The sequence below is a fragment of the Castor canadensis genome, chromosome 4, assembly GCF_047511655.1.
Source record: "Castor canadensis chromosome 4, mCasCan1.hap1v2, whole genome shotgun sequence".
NCBI classification, from domain to species: Eukaryota; Metazoa; Chordata; class Mammalia; order Rodentia; family Castoridae; genus Castor; species Castor canadensis.
In genome coordinates, this window is record NC_133389.1 from 93,215,515 (window position 1) to 93,237,136 (window position 21,622).

At 35.9% G+C, this 21,622-nt stretch overlaps 1 protein-coding gene across 1 annotated transcript in view; it reads left to right on the forward strand.

The window, feature by feature from the left end:
- The window catches only part of Thsd7b (thrombospondin type 1 domain containing 7B), an 809,913-nt gene that overhangs the window by 462,535 nt on the left and 325,756 nt on the right, over positions 1 to 21,622 (forward strand). The window contains exons 11-12 of the mRNA XM_074070650.1: positions 2,880 to 3,009; positions 6,774 to 6,877. Of these exons, the coding sequence (XP_073926751.1) occupies positions 2,880 to 3,009; positions 6,774 to 6,877 (234 nt within the window). The remainder of the gene's footprint in view (positions 1 to 2,879; positions 3,010 to 6,773; positions 6,878 to 21,622) is intronic.

The window sequence follows — 21,622 nt, forward strand, 5'->3', positions numbered from 1 at the left end:
CCTAAGTATCTACTTAATGCTTTTCCTCTGTAGTCAATGGAAAAGGAGGCTTTAACTTCTCTTCTTGAGATTTTCCTTGGCTTTTGCTCATCTTCCCTTCCCTGGAAACTAATTGGTGTCTGCCTCAGGCATTCACTTCCTTTGTTGCTAGTTACCTCCTGGATTTTGGAAATTATTGTCCTCCCTTGATATAAAACTGCTGCCCTGATTTTGGCTACAAAGTAGAGGTAAGGTTGAAAGACCATTGTCTGCTCCATTCCAAGTGTACATATGGCCTGCTCTGAACTGTGCAACGACACCATTAGGTTTAGTATGCTCTGTGTAATAAATTGCGCCATGGAAACTTACAGCATTACATCATAGGGAACAAGAAAACCCTTCACAGATGAATGCTAAATGTGATCATTACAGAGTTCAAGGATAAAGAAACTCTCTCTCTCTCTCTCCCTCACATACACACACACACACCATGTGTACACATGCACACCCAGACTCTGAATAGATATCTCACACACAGTGGCGTTGTTTTACTGTCTTGACAGCTGGAAGCCTGAAAGTTAATAAAGGTGCAATTAGTGGAACCTTAACAAAGTAGCTGCAGGCAAGTGTCAGTCCACTGGAACTGGAGTTTGGTCAGAAGTAGGAGCCAACTCGAGATGATCCAGAGGATGGAATCTAGTGGGATAAACACTTTGACCTCTTCCTCTCTCCCTCTTTTTCCTTGCATTGTGTGTCGCATTCTCCTATTGGCTTCCATTGGCCAAATCCAATAGGAGCCAATAGGCACAGAAGTCACTGATGCAATCCTTCTGTGGCTAGTTCTGTAGGTCTGCAGCAGGTTAAAGAGGGACAAAGTGGGAGCCTGGGAAGCAAATGGAAAAGATCCTGTACATCTCTGCTTCCAGTTCAAGGCAATGAAATATGCAAAATTGTTGTTCTTCTTTCCTTCTCAAGCTCTCATTAAAATGACTGATAAAATGAATTTTAAGAGCCCTAATTCCTTGTTAAAACAAAAGAAGGATAGATGCTCTAAGCTCATTTATGGACAAAGACCAAGGAATAGAAAAACTGATGACATGGCATGACCTAACTTAGCAGGAAGGTGGGAACAGTAAAAAAGGAGGTCCATCTATACAGAAGGACTGTATAACCAAGATAGCTGGTCTGATGGAGGACAATTGTGAAGAGTAGTGCTAAAAACAACACAGGTTATTTAAAGGCTTTAACCAGTACATGATAAAAATAGGTAGGCAATTACAAAAAAATGAAAGATATGCAAAAAAAAACCTCTCATCAATTATAGCAGAAAGTCAATAGGTAACATCTAAAGTTCATAAATCAAGAAGTGATGACATAAACATATTATTTATAGATTTGGAGATAACCACAGAAGTAAATATGGAAGCAGAGCAGTTAGAGTGCGCCCCCTGAGGAGGAAGACAAAGAGAGTTAAGAGAGTTTGTGTTGTGAGTCAGTTGCTTCTAAATGCTAAGTCTTCTTTTGTTAATGATTTTTTAAGAACAATGTGCATACACAATTTCAATAAATTCTCTTTTTGCTTCTTTTGTTTTGCTTCATTTAGTTTATTGGCTTTCTAGAAATTAACTTCTAACATAGTTAGGTCTATTACCTGTCTTAAACCTACCATTAATTCCATTTTCTCATACACTTCCCCTTCCTCCATTCTTTAAAACTCTCACAATGCCTTTTCCCTCCCGCAACCTTTCATTTGTGCACACCAGCACTACACACATCTCTCTGAATGTACTTATGTGGCTCTCCCTGCAACCTCCTTGCACATCTATGTCTTAGTGTCTTTTTCAAACTGTTTCCTTGACCTGAAATGGTTTCATCCTTTATATAGGGTTTTTTTTTTCCTATTCACCTTTCAAGACTCAGGATAAAATGTAAGTCCTCCATGATGTACCTTTGCCTTCCAGAGTCAAAATGATTTCTCTGTCTTCTATAACTATCTAAGATCATCTTACTGCTTGATAATACTTACATTCTGCAATGTTTTGTAACTAGCTGTGTATACACCTGATCCCTTTTCTTCCTGTTTAATTATAAGCTCTGTAGTGATAGATTTTTGTACTCACATCTAGTGCAGGTAAGATATACAATGCACAATTACTGGTGTTTAATAATTAAATAGTTGCTAACACTGCAAAGATAATTGACTTGTGGTCTTTGTTGTTCAAAAGATATCTTAAGATTGTGAAACGAGTGCTCTAACATATTCAAGTGAGCATCAGTTGCCTTTCTATTGAGGTGCCTGTTAATATTTCTTCTAACAAAACTTCAAAGTAAACATTACTTTGTTCCTTCCTAATTTTAGTGCCTCTTCCCTGAATTCCAATTACATACAGATTCATTGTGATATTATAAGGAATAAGAAATTCAATAAACTAATATCCATAAATTAATTGGCTACTATTAATTTTTATAGGACAGTTTCTATTACATAGAGTAGCCTAAAGAGAAAACTCCTTGCTCATGGGAGAGAATTAATAATAAAACTCCAGGACTCGGCTGTTGTTTGAGTTGAAGGAAGGTTTCTGAGGTCCCTCACATAATGCCATGTAACCCTTATGCCATTGGTAATGTAGACTGTAATTAATTAAAGTATATCAAGACAGTGGGAAGCAGTCTTTGCATATTAGGGCACATATATTTGAAACCACAATTACTACAGTGTGCTTCTGTCACAGAAGTAAGATTGAGCTTTGACTCCTAGTGTTTGCTTCTTATTCTCACTTCCCCATTTGTCTTTCCACATGTGTTTACTTTCCTTCTATTTTTTCTTTCAAATAAATACCTGGATTTTGATCTGCATCAACATAAAAGAACACTATAATTTTATTTCCTCTTTACTTCAGAGAATGCCACAATAAAACAGTCACGATACAGGATTATTATCCAAGAAGCAGCCAATGGAGGCCAAGAATGCCCAGATACTTTATTTGAAGAGAGGGAGTGTGAAGATGTTTCATCATGCCCTACCTATAGGTAATTAGTTACCTTTTTAAATTATCATTATACCTGAGTTTTGTTCATAACCTATTTTCTTTCATTAAGGACAAATAAGAAGAGGTAACATATGTTTTCCCTGCTCTTAACTGGAATGCTTTTGAAAGGCATAAACAATATGAATGTCTAATTAACAGGGGTGAAAAACTCAAGCATGTTTGGCTATAAGTGAGCTACTGGATTTCTGCCACATCTGCAATCAATTATCTGGATTATGATACAAAGAGATTCAGAATTGGCTTTTTACCTTGAGGAGAAACACACACACACACACACACACACACACATGCATGTAAGGAACAATGCATACCTATAATTCCAGCACTTGCTCAGGAGGCTGAGGTAGGACAATTGAGAGTTCTAGGTCAGCCTGACCAACATAGTGATAACCTATCTCAAAAAAAAAAAAGAAAGGAAATTAGAAGCAAATTTGTTGCCTCTGAATAATATTAATAGTTATTGAATTAAAAAGTAGTTTGAGTTAGGCACAGTGGTTCAAGCCTGTAATTCTAGCTACTCAGAAGGCAGAGATCAGGAAGATCACAGTTTGAGGCCAGCCTGAGCAAATAGTTTGAGAGATCCTACCTTGATAAAACCCATTATTAGCTGAGTGGTCAAGGTGTAGGCCCTGAGTTCAAGCCCCAGTACCACAAAAAACAAAAGTTTGGTTTTCCATTTTTAGATACACACACCCACCTCCACACACACATATATATGTGTGTATATATATATATATGTGTGTGTGTATATATATATATATATATATATAATACCACCAGTGATAGTATTTTCTTATGGATAAAATATTATTTAAATAGAGAAAATGAGTAACTCTTAAACTTCATATGCTCTTTCTGTTTTCCCTCTAAAAAATTGGTAATAGGAAAATAAAATCTGAGGTTTTAAAGTTTTTGTGTTGTTATAACCTTGTATTATTTTCATATTTGAAAGTTTTAAACAATGCTTTAAAGTTCATTTGGATTAAATTTAATCATTTTTGTGAAAATACCTCATTGTCTTAAAAATTAAATAGTATTTTTTTTTCTTTTGGCATGGTACTGGGGATTAAACTCAAGGCCTCATATTTCCTAAACAATCTCTCTGCCATTTAAGATATACCCTCAAACCCTCTGCTTTATTTTGTCTTTTAGGACAACTCGGTAACTTTGCCCAGACTGGCCTCAAACTCACTATCTTCTTGCCTCCACATCTGAATTCCTAGGATTAATGTAGTATGCTGTTATGCCCATAAAAATCATACAGTTTTATCAGTACACTTAAAAATTTCATTAGCACAAATGACTTGTATTTTTCCTTCTTATTTGAGAAACTATATCTTAAAGCTGTGAGATACAAGGGATAATTTTTCCAGGAACATACAAGTTTTTTTTTTCAAAGCAGTCTCTTCACTTTAGATAAATTTTAAGAGTGCCATTGAAGAAGTCCAAATGACTATTGATTTTATCATGCTTTACTTTCATCACTTCAATCTGATGGTCAATTTGGGGAGGATGTAAATAAACCCTGGGATCATGCCCAGATACCACTTTCTCTTCAGTAACCACAGGGCCATTTTGGAAACATTGCCAATATTCATCCTTATGTACCACATATAAATATTGAAACTTCTAAGCCCAAAGAAAGAGCTCTCAAGGAAAGTAGCCACGTGAAAAAGTAGCCAAATCAAATATTATTAGACTCTTTATGAACCCAGCCTATTATAATCAGACAAAATCAGTAAGCCACTCTATTTTCCACTCTCTTTACTATCTTGTAGCACTTCAATTTTAGCACTCATGTTTGAACTAGTTTCTGTCATTGACCTGCCTTTTTCCCCAGAAATCTATTCCACTGAGTATGATGGATTGGATTATTGTATCATGTCTCCTGATATGTAGCTCAAAAATCTGTCCAAGTTAACATAATTCTTTACTTCTTAGTAAAGTATCCTTTAATTTTGCTTTTCTGCACATGGGAATGTTAGGAAGGAAGTTATCCTAAGAAACAAGTTAATGTAAATCATTATCATTATCTTTTTTCTGATTCTTCTTTAACTCCTTTAAGGTGACATGTTTACCATTAAATGCTCAGTTAATTTGTTTTGTGAATTGGAGTGTCTTCCAACATAGTAGCTTAATAAGTAAAGAGGGAACTAACATGAAGACCTTTATCTCAATATAGAAATGTGGTATAACCAAGAGTCCATGGCTATCCAAGGAGTATAGGACTGAAAACTGTACTATCCTGACTTGGTCAATCGCAGGCTATAATTTTATCTCTCTGAAATCAGGTTTATCATCCCAAACCTTAGAGATTACCAAAGCAGTAATAACTTGGTCTCATTTTAGTCTAGGAAGCCTGTGTAAACTCAAGGAAATCTGGATGAATGACACCTCAGCTGAAAAGCTGGACCTAAACACTTTACAATTTTAGCTTTTGTGTTTTTGAATTGCACTGAAAGTGGCTATGGATGTACAAAGTATATTTTCAACTATTTAAAATTAATAGATAATTTCTTGAAATGTGACGTTTTCTGTTTTGCTGTTTCTTGATTTTCCTCAACTCTTCAGTCATTCCCATTATAAAAGCCATTTAAAGGAGATCATTGATAGTTTTCCTTCCTGTTCCTATCCTTTTCTCTCTCTCTCTTTCTTTCTTTCTCTCTCTCTCCTGTCCCCCATTTCCTATACTTTGGATTGAACTCAGAGCTTCCAGCTTACTAAGAAAACACTCTACTACTTGAGGCATGCCCCCCCAGCCCTTTTGCTTTTAGTTTGTTTTTGGATAGGGTCTTGACTTTTGCTGACACTGGCCTCTGACCATGATCCTCTTACCTACACCTCCCAAGTAGATGGGTTCACAGGCATGGATCCTGGTTTTTTTTTTTTTTTTTTTGAGATAAGGCATTGTTAATTTTTGCTGGGCGAATGTCAAATTCTATCATCTTATCTCTGCTTCCTGAGGAGCTGGGATTACAGAAGTATACCATTATGACAGCCCCTATTTCATTTTTTTGAAGTAACTCTCATCAAAAGTAGCTCTTTCACTTAGAGAGTGAAAGAATAGAATCTGTGGTAAGACTTAGGACTTGGCTTTTCTGGAATATTGTGCAGACACAAGTTTAAGGGCACAGCCATAGATTGTTCTATGAGATGTAAAAATAAAGTTTGTTAACCCAAGAAGAGAAAAACAATAAAAATCTGGACTACATCCTAGGAACTGTTTCTCAGAAGAGTAAAAATTTTGATCTTTCATCAGAGGTGTGTCCATTCCTCTTCCCTGAGATGAAGTATCAGATAAAATGGGCTCCCATGACCCCCTTTACCTTTCACTCTACAACCTGTGGTGAAGTTTAAATTATTTCTGAATCTTAGAAACACCACCTTAAACATTGAAGCAGACAATGTGCCCCAAACTTTCAGATGTTTAAATTTAGATTCTCCAGTAGAACACAGGAATTTTTCTTTTCCTTAAAAAAATGTAATTTCAAAAAGAATTAGATTGATCTGTGTTTCTAATACCTGTTATTGCTACTTTTCTTTGTGAATTAAAGTTTACATGCAAAATGTTGAAATTCTAAAAAAGTAGAATCATTGCATTTGCCATAAACTTTGAAGAGACTTATCATCCCTAGTGCTTGCCAGAGCTTTATCTTATGACATGGGTTTCTAGTCTATTTTATTGAATTATTGTTTTTGTTTGTTATGGTGGATGTTCTAGTCTGCTATTCTTTGTAATCACAGGTGGAAACTACAGAAATGGAGTCCTTGTACCTTAGTACCAGAGTCCATCAGGCAGGGAATAATGGGCACCAGTGAAGCCTGTGGAAAGGGGTTACAAACAAGAGGTAAGAAGATTTTAAAGTAGTTTCTATTCATGTATAATTCAAAATCATGTGACTCATTACATGCTGTTTATTTTTTATGTTTGAATAAGTTGTAATTTTATTGGATGAGTAACTTGTTATTATTACTGAGTTTACATTTGGCATTAGTGTTTATAGCTAGAAATCATATTTTAACTACAACCAGTCAAGACTAAAGCAATGTCTAGAAGGAGGTCCTAAAATAAAAAAAAGTGGAAAGAATAGATTATTTGTCAGGTTGGACTTAGAAAATTGCAGTGAGAAGCACTGCACAGGTGTGGAAGCCCTTATGCAGATTCAAAGAAAAATTTGCAAAAAAAATGTGAGGAAAGTCAAGAAAAGTTTTTGATGGAGTAGTTACAACACCTGCCTGCAGCTCTTCTATAAATGATATGTCATAAAAAACACTAAAATATATATTCAGGTGAGAACTTTGATTCAACAATATCGACCAAATATTGGGGTCTAGAAGGTGCTGTCCCTAAGAGGACATTGATAGAAAATGCCTAACATTAAGGAAGTGGTTCATGTAAATCTGTGCATATTTTATAGAAACACAAAGCACATAACAGAGGAAACTGTAAAAGACTATAAATTAATTGACTCAAAGTAGGGAGTCGGATACTCAAATGTGGTGGTGCATACCTGTAATCCCAGCTACTCAGGGGGCAGGGACAGGAGGATTACAAGTTTGAGGCCAGCCTGTAAAAAAGGTAGCAAGACCCCATCAGACAAGAACAGAAACAAAAATTAGACAAATTAAAAACAAAAGGGCTTGAGGTGTATCTCAAGTGGTAGAGTGTTTGTCTAGCAAGTATGAGGTCCTGGATTCAATCCCCAGTACCTTAAAAAATAAAAAGATAGGTGATTGTTTGCTTCATCATTACATTGAATTGGAAATTTCAATGTAATATATGTATGTGTTACTTTGATAAAAGTATAAGTTTAAAATGATGACTTACTCACCCTCCAAAGTGATTTTTAAGTGACTTCATTACAAAACGTTGAACAAGTTAGGTCCAGGAAGAAAAGTTAGAAGTGGGAAGGAAGCAGGTGAGAAAGGAGGACATTCTTGTGTACACTAGAGAGCTTTCTTGTGGTCTTTATTTCTTGCTTGTTCTCAAAGTAAGGGTCTTGTTTTTGCGTGCATATTTGTAGGTTGAACTGTGAACCCCAAAAGTCATGTGACTTTACTTGGAAAAAGGGTCTTTCTAGATGTAATTAAAGGCTCTTTTGGTAAGATTATCTTGAATTATTCCAGTGGGCCCTAAATCTAGTGACAAATACCCTTGAGCACAAAAAAGAAGACAGAGAACATTGGAGTGATGCAGCCAGAAGCCAAGGAACATGTGGCTCTACCAGAAGCTGCAAGATGCAAGGACCAATACTCTAGTGGAGAACAGCTACCCTAGAGCTGTTGGGGGAAGTGTGACCTGCTAACATTTGGCTTTCAGATGTTTGACCTCCAGACTACAATCAAACAAGTTTTTTTTTATTGCTGTTGTCAGTCCCCAATGTATGCTAATTTGTTATAAAAGCACTAGGAAACTATGCAATTAATGTTAAGTAGTGATTAATTTAATATTGCTTTTACTTTGACTATGAGGTTCTTATTTGACCATTGCAAAGAATCTTACTCATGGGAGTTCCTGGAAGCTTGGATTGTCATAAAGCTCCCCTCCAAAGGGTTTGTCTGTGTTTTCTCCGTCTATTCCCACAGAGGCCCTGAAAACTTTAATTTTCTCTTTGAGGATCATTTGTAGCACAAAGGGAGCACAAACTGAGACCACAGAATCATAAGAAAGTCAGCTTGAGGTTATAAATTCTCATGAGGATTCTTTCCTCTTGCCATCCAATGCTAAGTTTTAGAATTGCAAGTGGCCTTACTGGACCTTTTCTTGGCAAGTTTATTTCTATCTAGATCACCCTCAAACACTGAGGACTAGCCTGTGGTCATTGCTGATAGTGTGGGACTTTTAAGGGTCTCTACGTCGGGTCTTAGGTCTTGTTTACCTCATGTATTATGCAGGTATGAAGGCAGAAACTCAGATCTGTAAAATTTGATAGAAACTCTTAAAGACAAAAGTCTTCTTTATCTTGCAAGTTTCCATGCTTTCAGTTTGTTTTGTGCTTTACAGATTCATTCTTTTGGAACAACTCAACAATACAATATATTTTATCCAATGTTTACATCTTTTTCATTTGAAAGGAACTTTCGGGATTCTCAAACCATTATACAGCTGAAAACAGAAGGATTTCTTATTTCATTCCATTGTTTTAAGTCGCTGACTTCTTTAATTGGAACACTGTTAAAGATTCATTGATGTAATACTATTCTCAGTAAGCAAGAAGAACTAAAGAAGGTAGGAAATCATGAAGAAATACTGCTGTAGCTAAAAGTCTACATCTCGAAGATGCTGGGCATTGAGGTTCCATTGTTTTAGGTATTCTGCCCCTCTTGGAAAGCCAGACATCTTTCTGCCTGTATCTTTCTTGTACTTAATCTGAATGGAGAAAGAATAAGAGTTCTACTTTTATGGTAAATGAAAGTATAAAAGAAAGAGATACACACATTCTAATACTTTGAAGACACTGCCCTTAAAAGGGTAAAAATCATAGGCACTGGTGCCTCATGCCTGTAATCCTAGCTACTTGGTAGACTGAGATTGGGAGGATTGCATTTCATCTGGTAGCTGAGAGCAGTGGTATATGTCTGTCTTCCCAGCTATGCCAGAGTTCGAGATCCAGAGGACTGAGGTTCCAGAGCAGCCCAGACAAAAAAATTCATGAGACCCCAGGTCAGTAGAAAAAAAGCTAGGTGTGTTGTCTCACACCTGTCATCCCAGCAGCAGCTAGAAGGCTAAAATAGGAGAATCTTGTTCCAAAAAAAGCAAGACCCTATCTTCAAGGAAAGAGGATGGAGATGTGGCTCAAGCAGTAGAGCATCTGCTTGATGTTAGCGTTCCTAGAAGTGTGAATTAGTTCATATTTTACTAGCCATAGTGACCCTTAAAAACAGGTTCCAGGGACTTCCCAGTTTTTTATTTTTTTGGACAGTACTTTCACCTCATTCATCAAGTAGTGAGGATCCTCTTTTATCAAAAAGATTCTGTGGCACCATAATGGAGATAGAGCAGAAAATGGAGAATGAAGTTGCATATCTGTGTTATCCTTGACTTGACGTGCCTGTATTTTTTTTTTTTTGCTTCTTTTCACAGAATAATATTCATGGGAACCAAAGTAGATCTCTAATCATCATCAAACCATTTTGTTCTTCTTTAATTAGTTTTTGTCACAGGGAGAGGCATAGGCTTCTTATACAATAGTTTGAACAGAATTTTGTGTTTTCTCTACATTCAAAGAATCTCTTTACACGGGTTGAAACTGTTCCAGGAATGGGGGTAGGGAGGACAAAGGAGAATGGTGAGGGGGTGAATTCAAGTTTGATGTATTTGATATGTTGTAAGAACTTTTTGTAAATGCCACAACGTACTCCCACCTGGCACAACAATAAAAGTAAAATATGTATAAAAATCTCTTTAACATAAAGGTATATTTACATTTTTTAAATGGATAAAATAATCTGATTTCAGAATAAATTCTTGGTTACTTTTGTTTTTGAAGAAAAGATAGAGTAAGAAATAAGTAAGAAAATGTTAAGGAAAAGGATGGTCTAAAATCTTTGGGGTTTTTGTGTGTTGGTACCAGAATTTGAATTTAGGGCCTTGCTAGGCAAGCTCTCTATTATATGAGCCACTCTCCCAGACTTTTTTATCCTTTTTATTGCTTTAGTTATTTTTCAGATAGGGTCTTGACATTTCTGTGCAGGGAGACCTTGCACTGCAATCCTACCTAAGCCTCTCATGTAGCTGAGGTTACAGGTTTGATCTACCATGCTTGGCTTGTTTGTTGAAATGAGGTCTTGCTAACATTTTGCCCATCTGGTATCAAACTGTAATCCTCTCAGTTTCTGCCTCCTGAGTAGTTGGGATTATAGATGTGACTCACTGCACCTGACCTGGTTTAAAGTCTTGATGGCATACCAATAATATTGGTGTTCCACAGTGAAAATACATATGAAATACATACTTGTTTATGTTTGCCACTTTGGCAATGTATGTTTTATTTCACACTTTTTGTTATCTAATTTCTTTCTAGAGTTTCTAATGTTTCACTGAATCTTTAAGAATTTATTTATATAGTTTTCAAAATTATATAAATGGAAGTTATAGATCAATACAAAACAAAGGCAAATAAATATATATTACATGAGATAGGTTGAAAGGAAACCATCTTGTAGGTTTAAGTACTCTAAAATGACTGAAAAAATTTGATCTTAATTGATTTTGCCTTCATGGAAAGAAGATGAGAGCTGAAGATGCTAACATACCTTAAATCCATCTACCAACCCTGCCTAGAAATTGCAGAAATACAGCAAAAACACATTCTTCAAAATAAGTCATCACAGCCTGTTGATAAGATGTCAAAACTGTCAATCAGCATGTTAGCTTTCTGCCACTATGACAAGACAACTGAGATAGTTAACTTAAATGAAGAAAGATACATTTTGGCTCAGTGTTGAAAGTTTCAGTTTATGGTAGTTGGCCCATTGCTTTTGGGCCTGTGAAGAGATAGAACATCATGTCGGGAATACATGGAGAGGAGATTCCTCACTTCATGATGGGTGGGAACTGAAAAAGAGAGATGCAGGAAAGGGCTCCAATCCTAATAGACCCTTCAAGGGCATACCCTCAATGATTTCATTTCCTTTCCCTAGACCCCCATCCTGAAGGTTCCACTTCAAACCTCCCAGTAGCACCACAGGCTGGGGACCAAGCCTTGAACACAGGGGCCTTTGAGGAACATTTAAAATTTTTTTTCTTAGGATATATTCAATATACAGAGGGGGGGACTCATAGTGACAATTTACAGTGTAAATTAGATTTACACTGTACATTATTTACATTGCCCCCGTTGTCTCTCCCCCTTAACCTCCTTCCTACCACACTTAAAGCAATTGCAAAAGGTTTCTTAGTTCTGTTTCATATAGATATATGAAGTCCGTCTACCATATACAGTCACCTTAATCGCCTTCCTTCACCATCCCCCTCCCACCTGTACTCCTCCTTCACACACTGTACCTATTTTATAAACCTGGATTTGTTATTTATATTTAAGTTGATGCTCACAGGGGTGTTTCAATGTGTGCCCACTGTGGTGTAATTTACTTTAATCCATTCAACCCATTTTGTTACTCTCCCTTACCCCTTTACCTCCCATCTCCCCCAGCTTTAAATAGCTTTCAATACACAGCCTTATATCCTCTACCTGTACATCTTATGATGTATGATATTACTGATACTCTCTCATTCTTTTTTCCTTTCTCTTTTTTCCCAAGTTCCATAGAGTAGTTCCACTGTTACAAAAAATGTTCTACATCTGCGTTTGTATATGATCATGCTTGTTTTTGTATATATTTTTATCTTTGGATCTATCTTCCATGTATGAGAGAAAATGTGTTTTCTGTTTCTGATCCTGGCTTACTTCACTTAACATGATGTGCTCCAATTGCATCCATTTATCTTCAAACCACATGTCATTATTCCTTATGGCTGAGTAATACTCCATTGTGTATATATACCACAATTTCTTGATCCGTTCATCAGTTTTTGGGCACCTGGGTTGTTTCCAAAGGGTGGCTTTTATGAATAGTGCTGTGATAAACATCAGTGTACAGGTGTCTCTACTGTATCCTGTCTTATGTTCCTTTGGATAGATGCCCAGGAGTGGTATCACTGGATCATATGGCAGAGCTAGCTCTAGTATTTTGAGAAATCTCCATGTTCCTTTCCATAGTTGTTGTATTAACTTGTATTCCCACCAGCAGTGTATAAGGGTTCCTGTTTCACCACATCTTTTGAGGAACATTTAAGATCCAAACTACAGCACAGAAACCAGTCATGTTTTCTTTTTAAGACCAGGTGTCTTTCTTTGGGGATACAAAAAGGATAGTTCTGAATCACTGACTTTTATTCTCCAATGGAGGGGGAAAGCCTGATAAACTTTACAATTACACTGGTTTATTCAGTCATATTCAAATACATAGATCACAGATGAAAAGTCATTTCATTGAATTCAGAAAAGGAAACCTGTGACTAAGTGTTAGCCATAGACAGAGATAGTTACAGCCATTTTTATTTGTAAATATGTCCCTACTCCCAGAGGAGAAAGGTTTGCTGGGAAGGAAAGTAGGCTAGTTTCTTCTATTTACTTCAAGACTTGGACAAAAAACCTACATTAGTTATGGGCTATAGGCCCACAGGGAACAGGGCTTATCTCAAGGATCTGTAAATTGTGTAAATGACCAGAGACATCTGGCAGTATCTTTCCTGTGAAGTTAAGACTGGGAGGAAATGATTTCTTTCTACATCAACATACTGGAGTTTCTGATGTCACTAATAAGCAAATACTTATCTAAACATGCCATCGTCAATAACTTTGGTGAGGCCATTTTGAATAATTGTGTTCATTACATAGGAAAAGTGAACCCCAATATTCTTTGTATTATAGAATTCTCATAAGTAGTCCTTTGACATCAATATCAGAACACACAATTGAGGGACATAATGTTCTTTAACAATTTATTTATCAGCTCAAGATACTAAGTGATTAATTATAGTATTTTAAGGGACTTCAAAAAGATCTCCCCTAAATATAATTGCTGAAAGTGTGAAAATAAGGAAGATTGGGATAAAATTTAGAAATTGAACTGACAGTATAGGGCAACTTTCAAAATTAGAATATCACTAGATTTTAACAAAAGAAGGGTTTTGTAATACCGTAGGCACTGGCTTTAAGAGTAAAATGTAGATTCAAAGCAGAGATTGCATTTCAATTTAAATGAATAATGATTCTGAAACGTGTTTTTCATTTCCCTTACATTTTTTAGGCTAGGATTATTTTCATGGCTTTTGTGGTTGCTGCAGATAGTGTATGCATATTTTTTAAATTGGTGATAAATTAAAAATAAATATTAAAGGAGATGGGCCACCTAAGGCATGATGCTTTAGTCATAAAGTGTTAACAAACTGCCAATTCAGAAATATTGTCTTGCACCAACCTGCCTGTTTTTAATGTAATAAGCTATGATATAAAGGACAGAGTAACCCTTCCTCCCACCTCTGCCCCACTCAGTGATGGAATGGATGTCAGGGATGAGGATGATTGGAGGGTAAAGATTTTTCAATTGATGAATGCAGTCATTTGCAAAACTCTGAACAAGAAATTTCTCCTCCAATCACATGGTTCTCAGTTACAGAACTATGTTCCCTTCAGGAATACTAATATGAATTTCAAAGTCTACTGCAAACCATGTAAATGTAATAGGATTACATGTCTCTTGTCCTGGACTAAAATTCCACCTCTGCAAATAGATGCAGATTTGCTGGCTTCCCTTAGCATTGGTGTTGCTAAGGTCAAAGTATGCATTTCAGTTTAGCCTAGGTGCCATCTCAGGATTGTAGCAGAAGGAGGTGAAATCTGTACATTCTTGTTTGTATTTCTAAAGAGAACTGAAACACCAACACTCCATCCAGCAAGAGAAAGAAGAGCCTGCATTTGCTCTAGTGGTTATAAAAACTAACCAGGAACATCAAAACTCAGCTCCACCACTACTCTGAACTTAAGCAGATGTAAGAATTGCAAAACTAATGTCTTTTTTTAGCCCAACCATGTTATGAATTTACACAGGGGGAAAAATAAAACCAAAACAACCTGGTTTTAATCCAGGCATGTGGGGAATGAAAATTCAAACCTACTAGAGTTAATTAAATCAACAAATACTTAAAATGATCTGCTTTATGCTAGGATATAAAAAATAGGAACTGAAATTAAAACGGTTGGGGGGTCATGGAGGCTTTGAAATTATGCTAGGAAGAATTTGGAAGCCTTTACTAGAATAGTAATGTTGGGAACGGATTAGAAGGAATATACATAAAAGGCATTTTAAGAATAAAAAAATCAATGATACTTAATAACTAATCTTACATACTGAGCAAAGACTAGTGATGAACTGAAATGACTCTGTGGATTTAGGGCAATGAGAATGGTACAATAGTGACCTAAAAAATGACATGAATTATTGACATAAAAATGCACACATGCTTCACAACACACACATAGAATGAAAGAGACAGCACTTGATAATTAAGAAAGCATTAAGTAAATGCATTTCTAGAAACATGCATTTTATAATCCTCTGCTTAAAGGTTGTAGTTGATGCTGTTTGTTTCCTACAGTTTGATAGAAAATTGTGAAGGCCTTATATGAAGAGGCAGGCTGTTGTGCTAAGATGAAATTTCCTTTGTTTTGAATATGAGGCAGCTTAACTCAAAGGTTGGTTCTGCCACTTACTACCTTCATGAGGTTTGTCTAAGTACTAAATCTTTCTGGGCCTTAATTTTCCTATCTTCAATGGGAATAATAAGTCCAGTTTTTTGAGTCTGCCTATATAGCTAGAGGAATGGTGTGGCACTGGCCTTCACAATCTGCACCAAACATAAGCTTTCTGTTGAGCCACAAGAGAAACTCATTCCCATTTGATCTGGGTGAAAATGGTGATAAGGGTCATCTAGAGTTCACCAAGTTTGTGATGGCAAAACAATTGGCATAGGCTGTTTGAAGCAGTCATAACTAGAGCAGTGGATCTAGAGCAGAGTTGTGCTTTAGCAACAACAGCTATGGCTGCAGTGTAGCTTCCTCTCCTTGTCCTCAAAGTGTTCAAATCAGTCAGGTCACTATGTGGACATTCTAGACCACTGCCAACAAGGAACTTTTTGGCAGACAGTTCCCCACTCTGTGCTGTCAGGAATAAGAGAAGGATCCATCAAATAGCTCACTCTTAACAGTTTAATTATTCACAGCAAGCATTGAAAGGATGTGTACAATAAAGTCTTAGAGCTGGCTCAACACAGAGCTGACAATTCTAATAGCATTTAATAGTATTTAGCATTATGTGACAATGCCTAACAGTACTTAATTCCTGTCCCATTTCCCCAGGGAGAGGAGGATCTTTCTGATCTGGCACAATATGTGTATGATTTTATTCTGTGAAGTCAAAATCAGAAATTATAACACATTAAAATTATTGTAACAAAATTGTTTAAAATGCTCAAATCAATTAATGGAAAAAGGAACTACGTGAGAGTTTTATCTCCTAGAGAGTAAAGAATGTGTACTCCACCGTGTATATGTTTTACAAATTGCCTTAGAAGATTGTTTCTAATGAAGGAAAATGAGTAGAAGATAAAATACCATACATCCTGATTCTCCAATGATGAGATCATGAATTGAACATATAATTTATAAAGTGCCACTCATTGAATGTACATAACAGTTTGAGGATTTTGACTGTAAGATATGGCTCACAAGTGCGCCTTTTCTTTCTCTAGAGCAGTGTTTTTTCAGCCAAGGTGAATGAACCACTACCACCAAGGGTCATTGGTGACATCTGAAGGTATTTTTTTTATGGTGCAGCTGGATAGCAGAGGGTGACTGAGGCACAGCTCTGATCTCAATAGCAGTGAGGTTGAGAATTCTTGCTTTAGGACCAGAAGTGGAACATTAACTTCACTTTCTCATGATCTAACACATCTAATTTGAAACTGTCTTCTCATTTTCAGGACTTCTCAAAATGTTCCCCATACAAATAATAGTTCTCAATAACACCTGCTCTTTATTGATAGCGTAGGCTAATTGGCTAACTATGTTTATATATGCAAGTTAACTACATACATGTAGTAGTGCTAAACACATTTTTAAAGAACCACTTGTACAGTGTGTATGGGTTACTTGTGGGAGGAAGGAGGGTGAATAAAGGAGATGAAGGTGAGGGAATATGGTGTTTATATTCTAGAACCTCCTTAATTTAGTTTGTATTGGTGTTATTGTTAAGCTCAAATGTGTGGTTAGTACAAAAGGTATTTAATGAGTATTTTTTCTTTCTTACATTACTAAAAAAAATTTGTGCCTCCATGGTTGTTGTTATCTAGCAATATTTTTTCAGATTAGATTACTTTTGCCCTAATGTTAACTATCTATATTTGTTAGACACAAAGACATTTTGATTTTTTGTTTATGGTACACATTTTATGATTATCTTTAAGTAATGATATAGCAGGTTAATCCAGAATATCAAAAGCCAATTTTTCATTTTCTTCTTTCTGTAAGTGGCCCACAGACTCTTAGAGAAAAAGATACATATGGGTTGAAAATATCCTGGGTTTCTTTTTTGGTGACACTGGTGTTTGAAGTCCAGGCTTTATGCTTGTTAGGCTTGTGCTCTACCACTTGAGCCACTCTGCAGGCTTTTTTTGTGATGAGTTTTTTCAAAATAGGGTCTCATGAAGTGTTTGCCCAGGGCTGGCTTTGAACCACGATTTCCCTAAGGTCTGCCTCCTTAATAGTTAGTATTACAGGTGTGAGCCACCAGCACCTGGATGTTTTTTCTTCATTCATTCAATACCACAATTTTCATATGTTCTCTACTGGTCCATAAGTTCATAGACTGTGAAGAGAATTCATAGTTTATGTTTGCTAATTGAAGTCATTTGTATCATGTAAATTCATCTGAATTTTTTTTTTAATTTTCTTCAGCTTAACTCAATACACTTAAGGGTTAATTTTAATTTCATTTATTTCTTAAAAATCAGCTGGTTTGACTTTCTTAGCTACAGTGACTCAATATGCTACCCAAACTAACATAGAACTTTCTGTGAAACATAGGAATCTTACAATGCGACAGCCTATTCTATCAGTTAATAAAGCTCCAATACAAGCCTACTGAAGCTAGTAACTGCCTATTTTTTGAGTCCCACAGAAAGCATCTCTCTTTCTCATTTGGGAATTGAGAACAAAGTGGTTAACATAGACTTTAAACTCATAATTTCCAGATTGGATTTTACATTCTTTTGTGCATCTTATATTTAGTAATGGTTGATTAACACCAATATAAAAATTGAATATTATGTGGAAGTTTTTATAGACAAATGCTCTGCACGTAAGGAGGCAGATAAATTGCAGATATTTTGAAGAACTTCCCCAACTCCCTTATCATAAATAATCAGATACAACACTGGCGCAGAGGTGTGAATGGTAGGGTGCAGAATAAAGCCCCTACCACCTGGGCCTCCACCTTGTTTGGGTAGATTATCCCTAAGAGTAAATTCTAGTGACTGAAACTTCCTGGGTGTGGGGGCTTCCATGATCATTGATTAGTCCATTCTAATAAGTTCAGTATCTCCTCAATAAAAAAACACATCTTCAAACTATGTTCTCTATAGTTAGCAAAACAGATTCAAGTATTTGGCTTATACTTACTATTTTGTCTTTCTGTTTTACTCTCCAGTGAACTGGGTTTTTATTGCTTTGCTTGTTTTCTATTTTTGTTTAGATGAGGTCTCGTTATATAGCCCAGGGTGGCCTGGAACTTGATACGCAACCAGAGCTGGCTTCCAACACTCAATCCTCATGCCTCAGCCACTCAAGTGGTGGGATTACAGGCATGTACCACCAGGCCTGGTTTATTATTCTTATTTTTAATACTTCATTTTATACATTCTGAATAATTTAGTTTTGTTGTCCTTCTCAAAGACTTTTTAATGTAAAGGTTGGAGGGGACCTAAGAATGTATCTAGAAGGACGTCTCCCTACCCTGCCATCCTTTACTTAACCTTCCATTCATTTTATAAGTAAGCATAGTGAATTCAGCTTGGTTAGATTTGAGATATTTCTTTAAGTTACAAATTTTAGGTAAAAATACTCAGATATCTAAAAGGGCATAAATTAGTCATCAAACAATGATTCTACAAATACAGCAATTTCTAAATTTAAAGCAATGATCCATCAAAACTCACTGGATTACTTTGAAGTTGGGACTATCCATCGTTTTTCCTCTCACACTCTTGGACTGAACCCAAAATGCCTAACTTCTATAACACAGACAATATTCTATAGCAACTTTCCTAAGTTAATTTAGTGTGCACTTTTTTAAAACATGGATAAATATATGATGAACTATAAAAGCTACTGATTTTATTTCATGTCATTGAAAGGGAGGGAGTATTCAGGTTTTTAAGATGGAGAAATCTCAGAAGGAAAGGTTATAAAATAACAAAATTTTAGTGCCACTGTCAGCTTCTTTATTAAGATAAAGAAAAATTTCATCTTCACACTTTAAATAATATCTAAACTTGTACATTTAACTGGTTTTAAATTTAAATATTATACACTGTTCTAACTATGAATAGTCACTACTTTATCTTTTTGTTTTCCCTACTCAGTAAAGGGTATTGTTTTGGCACAGGTGAATGATAAATATGAGTTTTAAACTTTCTCTCTATATTGATGTGTTATGTTTTTGAGGGTTTTTTTAAACCATAAAACATGTACCATATACAATATTTATTATTTTATATTAGTTCTCTCAATTGGGCAGTAAAATATTGGCAATATGCCATACTGGAGCATTGCTATGTCTCACTATTACATTCTTGATGAAAATATTTTATGTGTTTTATGGAATGAATAGAAGATATAAAGGCTGATTATCACTGCAAAAATATGTGTCATGGATGGAATTGTTCTTCTGTATTTCATGTGTTAAGGGAAATCAAATAGGAATTTCATTATACTTAGCATTTAAAAACCTAATGCCATTTTAATTGTCTCTTATTCCTACTTGCCCCTGCCCTCTGTAAGTTTCTAAACCAAAAGAAAAAAAAAGTTAATTTATTCCAAAATAATGTCCACATTTATTATAGCAATACCATTTAATCAGGTATAATGAAAACAGGAATGCTGTCAAGTTATTTTGTAATTTATAGAAAGTAATGAAGACTTAGAAGTTAGTCTTCCTTCCTCCCTCTACTCTATATTCCTTCCTCTTACTCCTTCCCTTTCTCCTTTCCTTCCTTCTCATGATAATTTTATGGTATGTTATCTCTGTTTCATCTACTATTGGACTTGCAAAATTAACCAGTCATTAGAGGATACGTGTGTATGTGTGTTTTCTATCCAACTTTTGTGCATTAGGACATACCCATGGGGGAAGAGAAACTTTCAAATGTATTACCAAGTGTATGAAATAGAGGGAATTCTACAACATGTGCTCTGCATTGCCTGAAATGTCTAGGGATGGATGAATTATAAGAATTCAGGAGAGGATGGCATTGCCATAATGGAAGGCACATTCTGAAAAAAGGGAAAAATGAAATCAGTCAAGGAAAATCATTCATGCTTGTGATGGTCACTAGATCATAGTGGTTGATTTGATTTTGAAATACGGGAAAGGTGAAGAGTGAATCAGCAAGTGAGCATGGGAAGAAAAATAGAAGGAGCATTTGCAATGACTGAGGAGAGTAGAGGAAAAGACAGGAGTCTAGTGCAGACAGACATACAGCAGAGGTCAGATGGGAAACTCCAGAACCATGTTGTTTGGGAAGTGGGGGAGTGGAGAATAAAGCACATGTGCCCATATTAGGGTGAAGTTCTCCATTGCAATTCTCATCACTAATGAGGGAATGAAAATCTTTTTACAATTGGAATCTGTAACCTTTCTTGTACTTCATACCATAATATAAAACCCTCTTGTTCTGTTTTCTCCTTCTGCCTCCCAGGCAGCTGACTCTGGACCTTATCAGCTTTTGGTACTTTCTTCTGGCTCTTTCCCACATGATTGTTTGGATATTCCTTTACTGATGTATTCATTAATACAATAAATATTTAATGAGCACCTACTTACTCTAACTACTGGTTCTAGATATAGGAATTCAACAATAAAATAAAATGCCTCATCTCCTATAATTAATATGGTAGTGGTATAATGAATATTAACAAAGTTAATGAATGGTAACTCCTTTAGAGAAATATGAGCTAAAAAAGGAAGAGTAGGGAAGGTAGGAATGAGGAAAAGGGAACAGCTCCATTTTAATTATGTTAATCAGGGAAACTCTTGCTAATAAAGTGACATTTGAACAAATACTTAAAGAAGGGGAGGGAATGAATGATGCTAAAATCTGAGAAATGTGAAGTCTGAAATAGTAAAGGGGCTTGTATTCGATGAATATCGGGACAGCGAAGTTTTGCCAGAAAAAAAAATGAGAGGATGCCAGAAAGCTGAAGAATAAGAAGCAAATTGTACAGAGTCTATGGTGACTTTGGAATTGACTTTGAGATAAATAGGTAGCCATTGTAGGTTTCACTTGGAAGATTAATGTGATTTCATTTGATAATAAATGATCAGTGGATGGATCCAAGTAAGGACACCAATTAGGAGGCTACAAAAACCATTCAAAGGGATGTTATGGTGACTTGGATCCAAGTGTTATCAATAGAGGTAATAAATGAACAGATTTTGAATATGTTTTGAAAGTAGTATTGATGAGATTTGTATAGTATGGGAGAAAGGTTATTCTATAATGACTAGAGATAGAATTTTAAGAGACGTCAATACATTGTTGATATTTAAACCATGACAATGGATGAGATTCTGTCTCAAAGACTGCACATAGCTAGGTAAGAGTACAATGACTAAGCCAAAACTGAGAGATTGAGGAAATGAGAAATAGCCAGCAGAAGAGACTGAGCAGAGGCCAGTGGTATGGGCCAAAAACCAGGAGAGTGTGGGGTGTTGGACACCAAATGAAGAGATGTTTCAAGAAGTTGTAGGCA